The sequence below is a fragment of the Phaethon aethereus genome (assembly GCF_964289735.1).
Source record: "Phaethon aethereus genome assembly, chromosome: 1".
In the NCBI taxonomy this organism is placed as follows: Eukaryota; Metazoa; Chordata; class Aves; order Phaethontiformes; family Phaethontidae; genus Phaethon; species Phaethon aethereus.
Window position 1 is genome coordinate 42,141,150 of NC_138575.1, and position 21,575 is coordinate 42,162,724.

The following is a 21,575-nucleotide window of genomic DNA, read 5'->3' on the forward strand; positions in this document are numbered from 1 at the left end:
GACACATTTCATCTCTTTGCAGTCTTTCTGAATGCAAAATGTAAAAGTCAAATTTAATGTCTAATAGTAGATTGGTAAACAGGATTATTGCCTGGATGGAGTAAATCCCCAAGTGTTCCACCCATTTTATTTTGCTGTGTAATGATTCTGAAAGCAACTCTCAGAAGGACCAATACATGCAGCATTTTCTAGTACCACTTAGAATGCACATGTATATTTGTTGTTATTTATTTACTCAGTCCCATTTTTGTTTATTCCTATTTCAGCTTTTTAATTTGCAATTCAACTTCTTTAGCTTTGAAAGCTATTGAATATTTCACTGTGCCTTAAATGATTCTGTTTTTTTAGGCAAAATGGAAGCACAGTGTGCTATAGGTGCAGCCTATATAATATTGTCTTTTTTCCAAGTTAGTCTCATGACATTGTTAAGACTCGGCACTGCATTTAGAGTCAGTGTGCTCATTTAGCCTTCCTAGCCTGTGATTAAATGGGAGTTGCTGCTTCTTGTACTATGAGTTGGCTGAAAAAAGCTAAATCTGTCACAGGTGCTACAATTTGTGTATCAGAAAATTTGCTTTCCAAATACTAATTATTCCCAAAGTATCTTACTTCACACAAAGCACAGATAACAGAGTCAGCAAATTTGTCCCAGTTTTATCATTGTGCTGTAAATTAGGGTTTGTCTTCTACCATTGTGTAAAGTGGAGATGGTAGAAATTCAAATGCAGGATAATCCATTGATTTACAACCTCTGATGTGTTTTTTTACTTAAATATTCCAATCAAAATGTTTGAAGTGTATTTTATTCAAATAATTGTTGCTGAATTTCACTTCTGTAATTGAATGAGCTGTTGTCTAGCGACATAGAATGGTGGGAAACTAACAGTATTGTCTCTCCAGATGTTGCTAAAAATTGAAAGTGTTTTGTGCCTGAAAGCTCCAGACCTACTGGTCATACGCTTAAACTATTAATTTGGCAAGTTAAGTTAATATGATGGTAGCTTATCAGGAATTATCTTTCTGGTTGCTATGGGAGAAGAAAAGACCCTCAGTCATTGAAACGGCAGCTGAATAAGTGAAAGCATTCACTTCATAACCTCCTGTCGTGGTTTAAACCCCAGTTGGCAACTAACACCACCCAGCCGCTTGTTCACTCCCCTCACAGTGGGATGGGGGAGAGAATCGGAAGACTAAAAGTGAGAAAACTCATGGTTTGAGATAATGACAGTTTAATAGGTAAAGCAAAAGCCGTGCACGCAAGCAAAGCAAAACAAGGAATTCCTTCACCATTCCCCATGGGCAGGCGGGTGTTCAGCCATCTCCAGGAAAGCAGGGCTCCATCACGTGTAACGGTAACTTGGGAAGACAAATGCCGTAGCTCTGGATGTCCCCCTCTTCCTTCTTCTTCCCCCAGCTTTATAATGCTGAGCATGACGCCATATGCTATGGAATATCCCTTTGATCATTTGGGGTCAGCTGTCCCAGCTGTGTCCCCTCTCGACTTCTTGTGCACCCCCAGCCGTCTCGCTGGCAAGGTGGTGTGAGAAGAAGAAAAGTCCTTGATGCTGTGTAAGCCCTGCTCAGCAACAACCAAAACATCCCTGAATCATCAACACTCTTTTCAGCACAAATTCAAAACATATCCCCATACTAGCTACCATGAAGAAAATTAGCTCTATCCCAGCCAAAACCAGCACACCTCCTCAGACTCTGCATCACATATGTCGTGAAAACACAGATGAAAACACATATGACACCAAAGCTGGGATTCAGCTGAAAGTCAAGACATCTGCATTTCTCTAGACAAGCCAGGTATACACATATAAGCTAGGTTTACATGTTGGTACCTGTGAACAAGCACGGAGTTGGGTCCCCATCACCCCTCTTCCACTGCTCTCTGGAGAGCCTTTGTGATAAGCTGCTACAGCCCCAGTTGCCAGTATGATGTATTTTGACATTGAAGCACCACGATCTCCCTAGATAAGAGTTTGTAGTTCAGGTAGGTTATTGCTCAGTTAAATCTTTTGTAACAAATCTAGCTGTCATCTGAGTGAGCATATTTTTGACACTAGATGCAGAATGATCTGCTAAAATAGCAACTGGATCTGTGTTTCAGCAGCTTCTCCTTTCATTGCCAAGAATTACCTAGGAACCCCTTCTGGCATTAGATAAGTATTTTAAATATATCTACAAAATATTTAGCTTATAGAGTGACTTAGAAAAGAGAGAGCATTGAATGCTGTAAATGAAATTTTTAGCAACAATTTTTGCATTGTAAACTAGCTTAAGAAACTGTTTATTTGCTCCCTTAGGATGAACATATTGTGTATTTGTAGATTTCTGACAAATGCAAACATTGATGTGATTTAACTTCTAACAGCAGTGATTCACAGCTCTACTTTTTTGGCTTGTATATAGTAATACTGACTTGAATTTTTATTTTATTTCTGTAGGACTATTTAACCATTCACAAGTATGGCAATGCAGCCAGAAATGATCTCTGGAACACATTGTCAAAGGTAACATGCTTTAATCTATTACATTGAGGGAGAAGCAGGAATTTACTGTGTTATTTTTCTTGGTGAGGTCAGGAGTGAATAGTGCATATTGAGATCTTAAGACCCCAGAGCAAATATAAAAATTGATGCAAAGAAATTCCATTTGAGTTAACCCAGTGGCAACATTGAAATACCTTTTTTTCAGCATTTCTATTCTTTGTTATGTTGTGCTTGTGCTATGTCACTGATGTGCAGTAAAAGATGGAATCTTCTGTCATTGACTTTAGTGGCAGCATGCTGAGGCCCATAAGCTGGAAAGCATATGAAAGTACTTCATTGCTTTGGCATTTACATCAGGTGTGTTTGTGATTTTGTGTGCAGTTATGATTTGTGTGAAGGACAAAACTGTTAAAGCTTTAAAGTTTGTCATAAACAGATAAGTACTTACTGTAACATTTGGCATGCTGTAGAGACTTACAGTTGCTATGTCCATGCTCCCTTTGGTTTCTATGCCCAAGCTCGGCCTGAGTTTCTAGAGTCCAGTCCAGGGATCTATAAGGGCAGAGTCTAATTTTCATAAAGTGAGCCAAATATGCCCAAATTTCTCGCCTACAGCGGTAGTCTGGGCACTCCACAATAAAGACAGAGTGCAAGCCAATGTAGAGTACTATCAAGGGAGTTTGGGCACAAGTACCAACTCAAGCCATGTGTAAACATGGTACTCTAGTTGTAACTATTGACACCAAAGCTGGGATTCAGCTGAAGGTCAAGACATCTGCATTTCTCTCGACAAGCAGGTATATATATATAAGCTAGTCGTCCAAGCTCCTGTTGTTGTCAGTGAGGGCTGGACTCGGTTGCCTGTTCATAGACATCTAAAAATTTTTAGCTTAATTTATCCTGCCTGGCTTCCAACTGCCCCATGAGGTAAGTATGTCTGCTGTAGGTCCACCAGTTCTGCAAGGATGTGTTGAATATTTTAGGACATCTTATTTGACACTTGGTGAATAGGAACAACTGGAGTCCCAGAAACCTTGTCAATACAGTTGGCAGAGCATAGGGAGCAATTCGGTTGGCTAGCCACTACACGATTATTTTAAAATGAGCCCAAACCACTGACTGTTGACTAGGGACTTGAGGCAGTTGCTCAAATACAGGCAGCTAGTGCCAGATTAGGTGCAGTAGGGTATTCAAGACATCCAGGTAGGTCTAATCAATTTCACACAAGATCTGTAGGGAAATCTCTACCCTTCTTGAGTGGCAGGTCAAGGTCAAATGACATTAGCCACCTATGTGTGGGCAACTGAACTGAGTCCTATGTCTGTACTGACTCTAATGAAAGTTGACATGTGTAACATACAGTCAGGCTCTTAAATCTATGTCTTAATCTGAAGTTGAATGCCACTGCAAAAGTCTGTCTTGCTTCTCACCTGGTGTCTTCCTCTGTTAAAGCCTTTAGGGCAGTTCTGGGCGACGGGAGGTCAGAGGAATGAACAATCTTGAAAGATCACCAGAATCCACAGCTAATAAAATAGAACAAAAATGAGACTGTATTCTGGTCCATAACCACTATGGCTATACTGTATGCTCAAATCTATTATTAAGGCTAATAATTCTGTTTGCCTCACCTGTAAGCACATTTGTTGCCAGCTGCTTTGTTCCTAATGCATTGCAATTGCAGCTTCAGTACTGAAGACTTCTTGCTGGGTTCTGCTTGTATTTGTCAGAGGTTGCTCAGTCTGTGATCTAGGACTGTTCAACAGCGAGGGACATTTCTGTCGCTGAAGAACAGATGATGGCTGTCATTCTCCTCATACCCAGTCTCATCTCCCATGATGCCATAGTATCTCTTTTTGTTTCAGATGAAAATCCACTTGTAAAACAGCATTTTTATTGACATGGTATCAAATATGAACACATTAATCCTCCGTGTGTTATGACAGGTGCAGTTTATGAAGGAGCTGAGGATATCTTTGGCCTCACTTTGGACATGAAGGACAGTGTTTTCAAATAACTAGTAATTTGATTTTCAGAACAGAGAAGCTCTGTGCTTTTAGAAATCAGGCCCTTTTAATATGCCTTATTATAGGTGCCCTAGCTCAACTAACATTGCGTCTTTTTTAACCTCAATTGGTCAAGAATATCTTCTGGAGACAGCCACCCAGTATTTCTGTGGCCTTTGTTAAAACCCTGTAAAGCAGGTTGTTTCTTCTGTTACGGCAAAAGTGCATGATTGATGTGGGAAACATGACTTTCTGACTGTTATTCTCTCTGGCAAGGTTGCTCAATGTTTATTTTTAAGATACTCAGAGACTGTTGATTAAACTATGTAGTGTGTGTGTTCTGGGTGTTAATGTTTGTGTGTGCATGCGTGATGGTTATCTAAACCTCTAAAACTAATTACGGTCCCTGGAAAAAAAAGAGGTTTGTATGTTGGATGATGGTATTGCTTCAACATATTGAAACTTTTCTTTTTTCTTGAAGGCTTTAAAAAGGGTTGGAAAATCTGTAAATATCCAAGAAGTAATGGATCAGTGGACACTACAGATGGGTTATCCTGTTATCACTATCTTGGGAAATGAAACTACAGACAATGTCATAGTCATCTCCCAAGCACGTTTCGTTTATGATAGTGATGCTAAACCCAAGGATCCTGCCCTTGGAGACAACAGGTACTTGCATTTCTCAATTAACATCTTACAAGAGGCTGTAGTTGTTTAAGTAAGTGCTTCATGTGTGTATTTTTATGAAGATGGCTCTTTAGAAATCTTTGAGCTTTGCTGGTTGTCAGTAGCGTTTCGTGGCCCTTCCATTCGAATGGTAGTAAAGATGAGGCTTGTTGAAACAATTGAAAAAAATCATTAGAGTAATAGAACAAGATAAAACTTTCGATGTGCCCATTTGCATCCTGACAATTCTCTCTATGACTACATCTTACATCACGCATATGTTTCTTTCTCCTGTTCTTTTGATTTTGTCAGAGTCCATGAAGTAATTTACAATGTGGTTGGAAAGTCTGATACTTGTTTCTGTAATTCTTTGGAGTGGACCCCTCCATGCTCATACCTCGAATAGGCAGATGTAACTGTGTGTCAGGCATATACCTCGCTTGACTTGGGAAGCAGTCATGAGCTGAACTGGACCTCTCTACAAGGCAGGGAGTTCCAGCTGTTCCAGTTTTGAAGCCAGCTGAACTGGTCCTATGGGGACTGTTACATTGGCTGAAATCAGCAGGCACACATCTTTGCCCCTACCCTTTTTCCACTTATTTTTCCTTCCTGCTCCCAGCTGACTCCACACGCTTCTTTCATCGCAGAGAGAAGCTGACATTCCCGGCTGATGCTGGGGAATCCTCATCTTAGTGTTTAAAGCAGTTTTGGCATCATATTTTAAGGCCAATGGTATAGAGCTGATGCTAAAGAATTACAATTTAGCCTTAGAAGCTTTTGTGTTCACCTCTTTCATGCTCAGTGGGAAAGAGGGCATGCTGTCAACCTTGAGTACTCTGTGCTTGTCCAATAGATTTAATTCATTAAAAGGTAAAATTTAATACTAAATTTTGCTTGATATGTCTGGAACTTATAGAATATTCTTGCTGAGGAAGGCCTAAAAATATAATTACGTTTATTGGGAAATGTTTAGAAGTTCAGTATCCTTTTTTAGAACATGAATATTATGGAACTCAAACATGACACAGAGTAAATTGTTGTTTTTCTGGCTGTATTGGAGCAACCTAGCAGGGTATTAAGCATTTGTTTAAGTTCTGGGCTGAGATTAGTTCCTTTGTGAAAAAGAGATAAAACAAGTGAATGTGGACGGTTGAAGTGTTAATGATTCACAGTTCAGTGCAGCATGAGAGTGATTCTCCCTTACTCACTTGAAAGTTTCTTTTGTGCAAGTGTATATATGTGTAATGTAACATGAGTGGATTTTAACACTCAGAAGAACAGAGATTATTAGGTTTTTTACTGATGAAAATAGAGATGTTAAGCCTTCTAAGTATTGTAGAGACTTTCTTAAATATATTTGTTATAACCGCTACTGTAATTCATGAGTAAGGACTACTGGGTGCATAAATGTTTTGTAAGGTGGAACATCAGGGGTGAGAATAAGACTTAGTTTTATTTTTATGTGACATTAATTCAGAATTTAAACTGTATCTAGCGATACGTGGAAGCATAGTGTTCTGCACCAACAGGGCAAGTTACGCTGAACTGCTTAGGAAATTTTGTTTACATAATTTATCACAATTGTAATTTCTAAACATGGGAAGTAAGGTTTAGTGCATAGACAGCACCAAAAAAGATATCAGCATGGGCCCTGCCAGGAATTTACTGTCCTAACAGAGAGTACAATACATATTATATGTATCTCCTTCGGCAAGTCTCTTTCCCATTCGCTTCCTCCTTCAGATTTCTTTTTTCTTTGTGCTTCTATGTCCTTTTAATCACAAATGGGAAGGAAGCTCCTTGCTCAAGGAAGTCTTTACAGATGGCATGTTTACTTCAGCCAGTTAGATGATAGAGCTAGTTTGCCACTTCCCAGTTAAAGTTGTTTGAAAGTCATGTCATGCAAGTATAAATACAAAAGAACAGGAAACATATATATTTAGCAAAACGTGAAACTTACCTGTGCCTTTCACCTTTCCAAAATCATCCATCAATTTATGTTTAAGTCCTATGGTTTAGTTACAAATTGGTGTCTAGAGTGTTATAACAATGACCATGCGATTCGTTGGCGCACTGCCCACGGGCACATGTGGCTTGGTATGCGCAATGGCTCTGTGTCATTAAATGTCCTTTCATACTATCGAATTAAGTAGAAAAACAAGATTGGCAGACTGAAAATAAATTTACTCTTTCTGACAGCAATGACTTAGATCTTTTTTACTTTTTTTGGTGTTTTTTTTTAAACTGGAAAAGTCACTTTTGCTTCAAGTATTGTGAAAGCAGTAGACAGGTAAAATCACATTAACATGATGTCATTTGATAATTCATGATAAATTACTCCATGTTGGTTTTTAACATTGCAAGAGATGAAGTTTGTATGACATGATACAAAGGGGCAAGTTTTTCTCCAAGTACACGAAGCAGGGTGATAACTGGAATGGAAAAAACACATTGATGGATGTTCAGCACTCTCGCGAAATGCAGTGTTCTGGCTGATTCTGCAGGTGGTTCTGGTCAGGCAGTTGGTAAGGGTTTACTGACATTCAGCGGGGCCTGATAGCACAGGCAGATCTGTGGGAGGCACAGAGGTATATATGTATACACACACATATATAATGTCAGCCTGCAGGCTTTGGGGGTGTTACGTATCAGTGGCCTAATTCACAGTCCAATAAAGTTGGTGCTCATCTCCCCTGCGTGACCCATGAATTAGGTGTTGGACGCATGGCTCCCTGGGGAACCATAATAGGCGCTGTAAATAATGGGCAGCAAATGGTATTTATGCCACATGTGAGGCCCCGCTCTTGCAGAGCAGGCAACACTGGCTTCCTTAGGGTGGTTTGTCTATGGATTAATTGTGATGGTCATTTTAAACACCATAAATAGTAGAGCTGCACAAAACACAGAAAAATGTACCAGTCCAGGCCTTTCCAGGAGTTTATCATCTAAACAGACACCACAGTATGCACTGGAAGGCTCTGGGGAAGGCTCTTAAAGCATCCATCTGCCGCGTAGTCTTTAGTTATCCAGAGGTGGGGCTATAGTTTGGCATGGCACAGCAATAAACGTCAGTTCTGTTGCCTTCAAAGTGATGAGGAGTTTAAGCTTCTGATTCAGACCCTCTCTAGGCAAATTTAACTTTGCCTTCCTTTAGAAAGAGTGACTTCGGAGTAGATCTTTCAGATCTATCTGCTGCATAAAAAATACAAATAAAGAGGCAACTGAATATTTCAGAACCATTCCAGTTTCCTAAAATGTCTCTGCTTTTATTTATGCAGCAATTAACTGTTAAAAATGAAATGTGAAGCAACATACTTCATTTTTTGTCTGAAATTGTATAGAGGAATATACAAGGAGTAAGCAGATTTTTCTAAGCGGTAAACAGTGAAAGAGAAAATTGTTGATATGTTTAACAGTGGTTTACTCCTAGATCTACCTAGTCCATTCCTATAAGTGTCTTTAATTTTACTGCAAAAGAGAATGATTACATATAGTTGATTTTCCCACCTCATGTACAGTTGGACTACCTGTCTCTATAACTGCAGAAAAAATGCGTTTCAAGGTCCATACATATATAAACTGTGATTTATTTGTGTGTGTAGCATTGACTGTATGGCATGCTAGGCTCTAACATTTGGCCTGAAATTACAGAGTTATACAATTTCACTGTTTCTCAAATGCAGCATAGATTTTACTTGACACTTATGCCTTTACATGATCCATACTTCTCATTTTATGAGAGAATAAACCTAACAATGACAGACACCGTTTCTCAGAATGCCATTCCTCAGAAGGGCCAAAATCATCGGGCTTTGATTTGAATGTCAAAGCCTGTGGTTGGTACAATGTTTCAGTAGAAATTGCAGCTTATCCAAACAAAAGTTTAAAACTTCGTAATAACTGTATAATTCACATTCTTCCCCCAAATAACAATCCTTTAGTTATGTGTAGGTTCAATCCTGGACTCCTCTATACCCCTGTGAGAACAGATTATGCCCTTACGTTATAAGGCTACAGGGGATGAGGTGATATTCCATCTGACAGGGTTCAGTGGGTTTCCCTGCTGACAGAGAAAATGATGATTTTAAGGCACCAGTCTCATCCATCATTACAAGAGTGGCTCATAGATATGACAAGAAATCTCATGGAAAATAATCTGTGGTCTAGACAATAAACTAATCAGTTTTGATGAAATCCATAAACCTTTTATATACTCTATTGAAGAGCAGACCAAAGCTTTCTGGTTATGGATATAAGTTTTGCCTTTTAAAAATATACAGAGCTTTTCTCTTCAAAAGTGGAGAAGTAACCTTTCCCGTGTTATCAAAATAATTAAGTTCATGTTGCTGAGGTAATATTCATTTGTATAATTTCTTATCATGCACACGGTTTCCATAGCTAATCTTTGCTTGTTCGTGATAATATCCTAAAGGGAAATGTCTTGCTAGGCATTGAACATAGCTGTGAGGAAAGAGAGAACAGGAGGAGGTACGAACTGGGGCTACGGACAGGGTTTTCATACGTGCTGTAGCGTAGTAATCCTTGGTGCCTTTCTCTGTGTGGTTGGACTAGGGAAAATTCAGTCCAACAGTGCAAGCCAGGGACATGACCAGCAAAACTAGACCTGTACAGACTCATGAGTCTAACACCATGTAGTAATTACAACAACTGAAAGGTTTTAAAACGGGCAGCAGAGCTGCTCAGCAGACACTCCAAGATGAATGATTAACTGCAGAATTTATTTCCCTTCAGGTTTCTTCTGAATTTCCTGCACAAAGCTCATTTATTCAGGCTTTGTGGAAAAAGGGCTGTGCTTGTCCCTTTACTGATAACTATTTGAACAGTGAAAGCATAGCTGTGTTTGGATATTGCCATGTGTATTCTTACTTATTCGTATGGCTTTACCACTTCAGCAGCGATGGGGAACTTACTCTGTCCACTTATCAGCCAAGGGGCTGGTTAAACACAAAACGAAATGTTAGGAGCATGAGGGGAATGCTGATAAATATCTTTGAGATCTTCTTAGAGCAATCATGGAATACTGTAGCATATGTAGTATAAATTATGTAATAAAAAGGACCATAATATGAACAAATATTGTTCCATAAGCTGAGGAAAACTGCCCCTGTACTCGGCACTGGTGAGGCCACACCTTGAGTCCTGTGTTCAGTTTTGGGCCCCTCACTACAAAAAGGACATTGAGGTGCTGGAGCGTGTCCAGAGAAGGGCAACGAAGCTGGTGGGGGGTCTGGAGCACAAGTCTTATGAGGAGCGGCTGAGGGAACTGGGGTTGTTTAGTCTGGAGAAGAGGAGGCTGAGGGGAGACCTTATCACTCTCTACAACTACCTGAAAGGGGGTTGTGGCGATGGGGGTGTTGGTCTCTTCTCCCAAGTAACCAGTGATAGGACGAGAGGAAATGGCCTCAAGTTGCGCCAGGGGAGGTTTAGATTGGATATTAGGAGAAATTTCTTCACTGAGAGAGTGGTCAGGCATTGGAAGAGGCTGCCCAGGGCGGTGGTGGAGTCGCCATCTCTGGAAGTGTTCAAAAAACGAGTGGATGTGGTACTTCGGGACATGGTTTAGGGGATATGGTGGTGCTGGATTAATGGTTGGACTTGATGATCTTGAAGGTCTTTTCCAACCTTAGTGATTCTGTGATTCTGTGATTCTGTGAAAAAGGGATAACAAAATATAAATAGAAAAAGTACTCATTTAGCTCCCTGTCTCTGGGAAATATCCTCTAATCTTCCATTTTCTCATGTCCTTTGAGTGTTTTCTTGTTATACCTTTCATCTCTACTATACCTGAAAGACCACTTATATCAGCATTTCTCCTAGAAACGTTGTCTGTGTTGCTACCTAGGGAGTAGATGTGGTACCCAGGTTCATCTTGACTGACCTGAGTGCCTCTGTATCAGCTATAATAACGATGAACGGTATGGGCTTCAGGAGAGGAAGGTACTGGTATGAGGCACAGAGGAAATGGAATTACCAGGAACAAAATTAAAAAATCAAGTGAAGCACAGAACTGTGCGTGAACATAGCCAGATACTGATTTAACCAGGTTTTTTTGCTGGTCAAGCAGGGACTTGAAAATACTTGTTCTTGCAGAAGAGTGAGAAAGTGTGGGGAGCTCCTTCTCTTTACATGTACACTGGTGTTCAGTAGAGGACATCTCTATGACACCAATAGGTTTTGTCCTTCAGTGTGTTTAGGAATAGTCCTTAACCTCAGCAGCCTGAGAGAGGACAGTGCTGTGCAGAGTGCTGCTCCTCCGAACGGGCAGGCAGCAGAGCTGCTTCTGTGGGTGACCTGGAGGAAGCCTGCCCGCCTGGGGCACGTGCAGGAGGAGTGCCTTTGCTGTCAGATGCTGGCGTTTTCCATCCCAATACTTGTGCCACGCACTGCATGCTACAGTAAGATTTTTTTGCTGTAGAAGCCACGGGAGAGACCCCAGCCTTGTCTTGCCTTTTATTTTTTAGAGGGTCTTCTGATTGTTGTATTATTATTAAATCAGAATGAGAAGTGCTCTTAAAATTTGTTCCTGCACATGATGTCTCTTCAGCAAGATTTTACTGCTAGCAAAGATCTCAGAAATGCCAATTTTAATTTAACACTTCATTTCCAAAACCACTTCACAGCTTCTATTTGTGAGAAATGCTTCTCATTCGGCAAACTTCCAGGATATGGGCAACTTTCAGTGTTACAATTTGCAGAATGCTAAAGAAGACAAAACTGATGTGTTGTGTCATTGCTTCCTGTGTGGTGGCAGCACTTGTATCCTGACAGAAGTTAGGCTGACAGGGAAAAGCTGCCGCTGTATTTTATTATCACTGCAGACTCTGTCACTTCCCTCATCTTATTAGCTAATACTAACTCTCAGGAATTGCTAGATATCCAAACGAGTTAATTAACTCATGTTAATTAAATCAGTTTCATGGTGGGAGAAGGAGCATGTACTTGAGGGCAGCACTATGTTTCAATTCAGAGTGAGGTGGGGAGGCAAAGAGGAGGATCAGGAGAGCAGTGCTGGTGGGGAGCTGCCTAACATGCAGGGGGGTGGAAGGGGAACGCCGTGTCGCAGGGTGCAGATGTGAAGCAGGAGCTGGGAGCATTAAAATTGTGTAGCTGGAACAAGCAAGTGTGGAGAACCAGGGAAATGGAGAAGGTGGGTTAAGATCGGGGGTTTAGTGAGGTAAAGAGCAGATTGGGGAAAGCCTAAACAGCATTTGGCAGAGACAAGGGTAATGGGAGGAATGAAGGAAGAAATTTTTGACAACGAGGGTGGTGAAACACTGGCACAGGTTGCCCAGAGAGGTGGTAGATGCCCCATCCCTCGAAACATTCCAGGTCAGGTTGGACGGGGCTCTGAGCAACCTGATGTAGTTGAAGATGTCCCTGCTCATTGCTGGGGGGTTGGACTAGATGGCCTTTAAAGGTCCCTTCAAACATAAAGATACTATGATTCCCCATTGTAGATCAGAGGATGAAACTACTAACAAGCTTCTTTTTTTACCTCTTCTTCCTCTTGCTTTTTTAAGTTGCTAATAACAGATTTTTTTCTTCATCTCTGTATGTGAGGCTTCACGTCAATAGCAGCGTCACAGATTTTATGGAGAAGATACTTTCTTGGGGACTCTTAGGGAAGCTTACTGAGGAAGGAGAAACTACCATAGGAATTATATTTTCATCTTGCTTAAATTCATAATATTCTGAGGAAAAATCAGAACTGAACATTGGAATACACTGATAAATGCTTGGCACTAAGTATCTCCGAACATATTGGAGGATTGTAGGCATAGCTAAAATGCTACTCATATGCCTGCTGGGGGGTATCCATCCTCAGCCCATAACACATCCTTCCATTCCTAATTACACTCAGAGAAATCTCAGATCTGCACTCTATAGTCAAGGGACTATGCTCACAGTTAAAGGACAACATAGAGTTGGGGTTTGCATGATCAGCACCACGTGTGCTATTCTGCAAGGACATTTTCCACTGCTGCAGGATGGAACAGAGGATGCTGGAGAGATTAAGGGCCTTTATTGGAGGGTAAAGAGGCAGCTGTTAGAATAGACACTTAACACTGCTTAAACCCAGCTTCTTTCTATCCATCTCTGACTCAGTGCCCAAAATTGCTTGTCAGTGTTGAAAATGAAGCCTTTTGTGTTTTAGTGTAAAAAGGTAATGTTAGGCAGGGAGGAGAAAGCAGGTACCAACAAAGAATTTGTAGTATTTGTTGTTTGCCCACAACATTTTTCTAAGTTTAGTATGGTACTCTGCTAGCACCGACACTGAAATGAGTCAGTTTTAAAGAGGCCCATAATATTTATAATCACCTAATTTATAATTTATTTTCATATGAAATGGTAAACTAAAATCACACAGAACTTTATAGAAGATTTAGTAATCAGATTATTATAATCAGATAATATTATATTATTATCAAACTATGCAATTTTTTTCCTTTTCAAATTGGGTAATTTAATTAGAATTAACTCATTTGAATTAGCTTGTGTCCACCCTTAAAAAAAAAATCAGACCAAAGGAGAGTGGGGTTTATATGGGATGGCTGAAGACATACAGCTGTTTTCTGACAGAATATGTATGCTGTTATTTTAAGGTAGTCCCACAATCCAGAGCACACATGGGCTTTTTCATGCTAGTGCTGCTGTTACAGCACTGAAGCCTTTTCTTATGTCTGGGACTTCGTGGTTTCACTGCATTGGTAAGGGCATAATATTTGGCATAAAATTGATAAAGAATGCAAATTGTGTTCCCTATTTCAGCTCTAGTACTTAGTTATTGCTGAAAATTATTCCAAAGATTCTTGTGAAATCCACAAATGGCAGAGTAAAGGAAAACCTCAAAATCTACGTCTGTAGTACATTGCTGTTAAACATGTTAATCATTGTTCTGACTGCAGATGAATTACAGTGTCAATGACTGAATTAAAATACATGTCTCTAAAACACATTGCAGCAATACTGTATTGGCATTGAAAGTATTTTTCCCTCCATATCTTTGTATTTAGATCCTTATACAGAAAACCTCCAAATGATCCATGATCTATCCTAGAAATAGTTGCTCTTAGAAGCAACTATCGACCCTTATTTTTGAGTATAGCAATATGATTGCCTTTTTTAACATGAGTTTCTAAATGAAAGCATATATAATAGACAAATATATAAAATTAGCAGCTGTATTGAACCAGAACTGCAAATAAAGAGGCTTACCATCCAAAGCAAGTAATCTCAGAAGTACTAGCATCTTTCAAGACTAGAATATAAACTTCCTAGTCAGCCTCTCAATTCTAAATATTTCTTTAAACTATAAAGATTATTTGTACTTTCCTCCATATTTACTGCTAAGTATACTTTGTATTCAAAATGATAATAGGCCCACAATTCCACATACCTTCCAAATCCCCAAGTTTTGCTTCCCCCTGAAATATGTATTAGATGGATCCAACTACACATCTAATCAGAGCCTTTGAAAACCTCAGACAAAATAGATAAATCTTAAAAGGCAAGACTGCTCTACAAATTGATTTCTGTTCATCAATGAGGCATCTGTTAAGTTCCCGTATATTAAAAACTTGCAATACTCTTAAAAAACTGACACCTCAGGCATGGAGCCCATTCAGATCCACCAGGTCATCAAGCCATTCTCTGCTTGGCAGCACCTATCTAGAGCTGACCCCTTTGAGTTGTTTTGGTTGGTAGGTTGCTCTGACTAAAAAGTTGAATTCCTCCATAGGTGAGGCATTGGTGAGAATGAAGAAACTGATACAAAAAGCTCGGTTAGGTTTTGCCACTGTTGGGTATAAATGATAACACAAAGACTATTAATTTTTGAGTAACGTGTGCCTCAGTTGCAGTTTTGTTATCTGCTTAGACAATACTGCAAGTGTGTTACACGGCATCCTGACTCCGTTATGTCTGGAATCATGGGTGAAAAAAATACAGTCTGTCTTGCAGTGAGTTAAAGCCCCCTAAAGACTATCCTGGAACACTGTCTTTAATTTATAGAGTGCACCAAAGTCCAAATTCTTACCTTGCTTTTGTAAAGGGGCTGGCAATGCCTCTGCCCAGCATAGTCTAGGATAATCTTGGATTCCACAGTCTTTTTCTTACAATCTTTTTCTAATTAGTCATGTAATCATGTGTTGATAACAGTGCCCCTTTTTTTGCCTTAGTTTACCTGTTCGTTGTTGACCAGTCTGTTAATCTTGTGTGAGGGTAGAGCACCTGGAACCCCAGAATCCTAATATCAGGCCAGTGAATACGCTCCAAGCTGAGCTTAGTTGGTCACAGTTACTTCAAATTATTCTCCTTTATCTGTTTTTCATCTTGATTTTGTCTTTGCTACAAAGTTAGTGAAATCTTCCCTTCTTATCTGCCATCTTCTGTGCTGACGGTACAAGGAATCCCTTGACACCCTGGCTTAGTGTAGGAGGTGTAATATTTGTGAGAGCGGGAATAACATCTTCTTCGGTTGTGTTGTGCCTCTGGGCACAGCCTACAATCACTTTACTGGCATGTATTAAATCTAATGAAATCTCTGTGTTCTTCAGTCTTGTAAGAATGATATTCACAACATGAATATATCGTCAGCTCGTTATCCATTAAACAGAACTAACAGTCTGTAGAATCACACTTAATTAAAGTATGTGATTTCCTAACATATTCACATGAGCTTCCCCTGGAACCTGAAATATTCTTTACTGAATGAGATACTATATGATGTCATAACCTGGGAAAATCCTTATGATGCTTTTAAATTATATTTCCCAACACAATCTCTCTAGAAAGCGTGGTTTACAAAATTTTATCCTGGTACTGCTGAGTTCTGCTTCATGTATAATCTCTTTCTGTAGTAGGAGAGCTGTAAAGCTGTTGTGCTGTTCAACAACTTTCACTTGTTTCCCACTCATCACCTTATGTCTACTTGTGCTTTCAGCCTAGGAATAAATGCTTCCAGGTATCACGGCAACAAGGCTTGTAATTTCGTAGGTCAGTTGAATACATTTTCAGGTTTTCCATTAACAATGGAAACATTAATCTTTGAACTTTCCACTGTCTTAATATTCAAAAGTCACTGAAAATAAAAGGCCTTTTGCCTTGCTGAGAGAAATGGCAGTCATATTGTCAAGGACAAGAAATAAGAGATGTCTAATTTCTTCCTGTTATACTGGTTTAATGTCTAAACTTCACACTATCATTTAGTTAGTTCACATGTTATCAACTTTCTGTGATCTTTCTTTTATAATAGGCTTTAAGTTTATTAAGGCTTTTGCTTTTGCAGCCATGCAGCTAAATGCTTCTCTTACCGGCCACTGTTTGTATATGTCTCTGCAGATCAGCCAAGTATGCAACTGAAGAAAAAATACAGATCTTTAATTCTTAGTTTTCATTTTGTTCTGTAAGACTTGCTTGCTTTCCAAAAGGTCACATCATTCTCATTACTTTGCTTTCATGTTCTTTTGTCTCTGAAATCCCAACAACATGAGTTTATGTGGATGGCCCACAGCTAGGTATTCCTTTGGTAAGAAACGCCCCTGTCATCATCCTAACCTAATAATTGTCACCATTGGCAAGGGCTACACTGGGAAGGCGTCTTGTCCTCAGACTCAGCACTGCTCACCCAAGCATACGTCTGTGTACATCAAATTTCAGCATTCTCCATCTGGAGAGCTGAAAGTGGGAAACTAGTGCCAAGGCGTCCTTGGTCCCTATTTCTCAACTTCAGCCCCTCTGGATGTACCAGACTTCAACTAAGGAGACAGAGTTAGCATTTTGGATATTAAGTTCTGGTGGTTAAAACAAGGAGCCAGGTGTCTCAACCAGTCAGTTTTACTCCTGGATTTTCTTTCTATCCTTTTTACTCTTAAATTATTTTTATGCCTTACTTTATCTCTCTGTTAAATATCTTTAATCATATCCTTCAGTGATATGAAGTCTTAGATTGTTTCGTTCTCAAAATACTTTACAAAATGTGAGTGTTACAGATGAGCAAGAAATAGATTCCCATCCCACAGAATTTTTCAACATATCAAAACATTTCCCTGTACTGAATCGGGAAAAAAATCAAAGCAAAAAATTGGGGTAAAATTGCTTTAGAACATTCATATCAATTCCTTAATTTCAGTACCTTACCTTTCAGTTTTACTCATTTTAACTTCTTCCTTCAATTAACTTGTGTTTCAATCCAAAATTAATTTTGAATCAGCAAACTGGAAGTTTTTATTTAAACAGTAGTTATAAAATATTTCAGCAGTGCTTGTTTTAAATGTTATAGTTTAAAATCTGTGCTGAAGTCTTCTCTTTCTTATGAGAAGCTTGGTTTTGAAAATTTGCCTTTTTCAGTTCAAAATGAAAAAGTTTCCTTGGGAATTGTGGAAGGTACCATTGTCAACATCGAGTGGATGGAAAGGCTCATTTAGTTGCTTGTGCAGGTGCCATGCACCATTGGAAGTGCCCTCAGCTTGACCTTGTGCTGCCACTACATGGGTGGGAGCATCCATAGGTGCTGTGCCGTATCTTTCAGCCCCTGGCAGACATCTCAAGTACCCCATGGCAGGTCATTTGACACCACTTTGCATAACTGAATTTAGCCCAGAGAAACTAAGTCATAGAATGGTGATGGCTGAGATTTCACCAGTGCCAGCTGATGGAAGATAAATTATTTCTTTTTTTCCAACCAGGGATAATTTAGACAATTCACAGTCTCATTTCTCAGCCTAGTAAGCTGGCTGAAGGTATATACAGCTTTTGGTGTTCAGCTTTTCTGAAAATAATTCTGCAGATGCTTTGCACTGGGAAGGTTTAAAAGGGGCAAGAAGGAAGATCTGGGAAATTATAGACTGGTCAGCCTCACCTCCATCCCTGGGAAGGTGATGGAACAGCTCCTCCTGGAGGCCATCTCTAGGCACATGGATGAAAAGAAAGTTATCAGAAGTAGTCAGCATGGATTCACCAAGGGGAGATCGTGCTTGACCAACCTGATAGCCTTCTATGATGGAGTGACTAGCTGGGTAGAATGAAGGGAGAGCAGTGGCTGTGTTTTACCTTGACTTCAGTAAGGCTTTTGACACTGTCTGCCATAACATCCTCATAGTGAAGCTCAGGAAGTATGGGTTGGATGAGTGGACTGTGAGATAGATCAAGAACTGGTCTAAGCAACAGAGCTCAAAGGGTTGTGGTCAGCAGCACAGAGTCCAGTTGGAGGCCTGTAGCTAGTGGTGTTCCCCAGGGATCAGTACTGGGTCTGGCCTTGTTCAACATCTTTAGTAAAGTTTTTGACAGCATCTCCCACAGCATTCTCCTGGAGAAACTGGCAGCTCGTGGCTTAGACAGGTTTACTCTTCGCTGGGTAAAGAACGGCTGGACGGCCGAGCCCAGAGAGTTGTGGTGAATGGAGTTAAATCTAGCTGGTGGACGGTCACAAACGGTGTTCCCCAGGGCTCGGTTCTGGGGCTGGTCTTGTTCAATATCTTTATTGATGATCTGGATGAGGGGATCGAGTGCTCCCTCAGTAAGTTTTCAGATGACACCAAGTTGGGTGGGAGTGTTGATCTGCTGGAGGGTAGGAGGGCTCTGCAGAGGGATCTGGACAGGCTGGATTGATGGGCAGAGGTCAACTGTATGAGGTTTAACAAGGCCAAGTGCCGGGTCCTGCACTTGGGTCACAACAACCTCATGCAACGCTACAGGCTTGGGGAGAAGTGGCTGGAGAGCTGCCTGGTGGAAAAGGACGTGAGAGTGCTGGTTGACAGCCGGCTGAACATGAGCCAGCAGTGTGCCCAGGTGGCCAAGAAGGCCAACAGTGTCCTGGCCTGTATCAGACATAGTGTGACCAGCAGGAGTAGGGAAGTGATTGTCCCTCTGGACTCAACACTAGTGAGGCTGCACATCGAATATTGTGTTCAGTTTCGGGCCCCTCACTACAAAAAGGACGTTGAGCTGCTAGAGTGTGTCCAAAGAAGGGCAACGAATCTGGTGAGGGGTCTGGAGCACAAGTCTTGTGAGGAGCAACTGAGGGGACTGGGGTTGTTCAGCCTGGAGAAGAGGAGGCTGAGGGGAGACCTTATCACTCTCTACAACTACCTGAAAGGGGGTTGTGGCGATGGGGGTGTTGGTCTCTTCTCCCAACTAACTAGTGATAGGACGAGAGGAAATGGCCTCAAGTTGCGCCAGGGGAGGTTTAGATTAGATATTAGGAAAAATTTCGTCACTGAGAGGGTGGTCAAGCATTGGAAGAGGCTGCCCAGGGAGGTGGTGGAGTCACCATCACTGGAAGTGTTCAAAAAACGTGTGGATGTGGTGCTTCGGGACATGGTTTAGGGGGCATGGTGGTGTTGGGTTAATGGTTGGACTTGATGATCTTGAAGGTCTTTTCCAACCTTAGTGATTCTGTGATTCTGTGATTCTGTGATCTTCATCAATGACCTAGATGAAGGGTTGGAATGTATCCTCAGCAAGTTTGCTGATGATACAAAACTGGGAGGAGTGGCTGATATACCCGAGGGCTGTGCGGCCATTCAACGGGACCTGAACGGACTGGAGAGTTGTGCGGAAGGGAACCTCATGAAATTTAACAAGGACAAGTGTAGAGTTCTGCACCTGGGGAGGAACAGCCCCATGCACCAGTACAGATTAGGAGTTGACCTGCTGGAAAGCAGCTCCATGGAGAAGGACCTTGGAGTCCTGGTAGACAATAAGTCATCCATGGGACAGCAATGTGCCCTGGTGGCCAAGAGGGCCGATGGTATCCTGGGGTGCATCAAAAAAAATGTGACCAGCAGGTCAAGAGAGGTTATCCTCCCCCTCTACTCTGCACTGGTGAGGCCTCATTTGGAGTATTGTGTCCAGTTCTGGGCTCCGCAGTTCAAGAGAGACAGGAAACTTTGGGAGACTCCCCCAACAGAGGGCTACGAGGATGATTAAGGGACTGGAACATCTCTCGTATGAGGAAAGGCTGACAGACCTGGGGCTGTTTAGTCTGGAGAAGAGAAGGCTGAGAGGGGACCTTATCAATGTCTATAAATCTCTGAAGGGTGGCTGTCAGGAGGATGGAGCCAGTCTCTTTTCAGTAGTGCCCAGTGATAGGACGAGGGGCAATGGGCATAAACTGCAGCACAGGAAGTTCCACCTCAACATGAGGAAAAACTTCTTTACCGTGAGGGTGACGAAGCACTGGAACAGGCTGCCCAGAGAGGTTGTCGAGTCTCCTCCTCTGGAGACCTTCAAAACCCGACTGGACGCGTTCCTGTGCAACCTGCCCTAGGTGATGCTGCCTTGGCAGGGGGGTTGGACCAGATGATCTTCAGAGGTCCCTTCCAGCCCCTACCATTCTGTGGTTCTGTGATTAAGGAAAAAAGCAGATGGCAAATCATTTTCCACATTTGACTTTACTGACTTTGTGTGATGCTGCTGAATGTACAGCCTGTGTATCCTCCTCTGATCTCATGAAAACTCTGTTTTCCTGTGTTAGCACATTTGAGCAGAGGGTTGCCTCTCCTGAGGTCCCTTCCCACCTAAATCATTGTATGATTTAAGTTCATGATTGCTACTACACTTTAAAATAATTATGCTTCTTATTTCCTGCTAAGAGGCAAGTCACTTAATTTGCTTTTGTCATAGCATTTTAATTTTGCCCTTTATTCTTCTGTTGCTAGATGTACTAAAAAATAGTAGGATTTTTTTTCCGAAAGTCTGTACATTGTTCTGTTCTTCTATCTTGTCATGGTTCTCCCCCTTTGATTTTCTAACTAAGTATATGATCAATGACTGTTAATAGATGTCTTCTATATCTAGATGAATCTAGCCTCTTATTAGTTTAACTGTTCTTTATGTATTTTTGGAGGTCCAGCTTTCTAATTAACAATTCCTAAAGAAGCAAAACTGTACTGGGATAAGAAGGAAGATCTCAGTTAAGAAATATAAGCAAAAAAGCGAGAAATTAAATGGTTGAATTTCTCAATGGAGGGTGATAGCCCATTAAATTCTTGAGAAACCTGTGCCTAATTATTTACTATTCAATGATGTGATAAAGGGCATGGAAGAGTGAGGTGACAGAGTTTTCTGGTAATAGGAGGTTTGTGAGGGTAGTAAAACCAAAAGTTAATTACCAAAGAAGTATCCCTTAATGCTGGCTGACATGGTGGTAAAATGACTGATGAAGGTTAATGTTGGTAAATGCAAAGATGATACATGTGGGGAAAACAGTTCTAACTTAGATGCTCAGTGGTGAGTTCTGAAGAAACTGTTCTCTCAAGAAAGGGGTCTTGAAGTTATGGTAGATAATTTTCTGTAAACATCAGCTCAGTGTGCAGACACAGTCAAGCAAGTAAATGGAAGAGTAGGGATTAGTAGGATCCTTTCCTATTTTAAAAAGTATAAAAGT

The 21,575-nt window shown here is 40.8% G+C and overlaps 1 protein-coding gene across 1 annotated transcript in view; it reads left to right on the forward strand.

Annotated features, from left to right (window-relative positions):
- The window catches only part of TRHDE (thyrotropin releasing hormone degrading enzyme), a gene marked incomplete at its 5' end in the record, with an annotated part of 213,735 nt that overhangs the window by 136,712 nt on the left and 55,448 nt on the right, over positions 1-21,575 (forward strand). The window contains 2 exons of the mRNA XM_081996334.1: positions 2,454-2,519; positions 4,983-5,170. Coding sequence (XP_081852460.1) covers positions 2,454-2,519; positions 4,983-5,170 — 254 coding nt within the window. The remainder of the gene's footprint in view (positions 1-2,453; positions 2,520-4,982; positions 5,171-21,575) is intronic.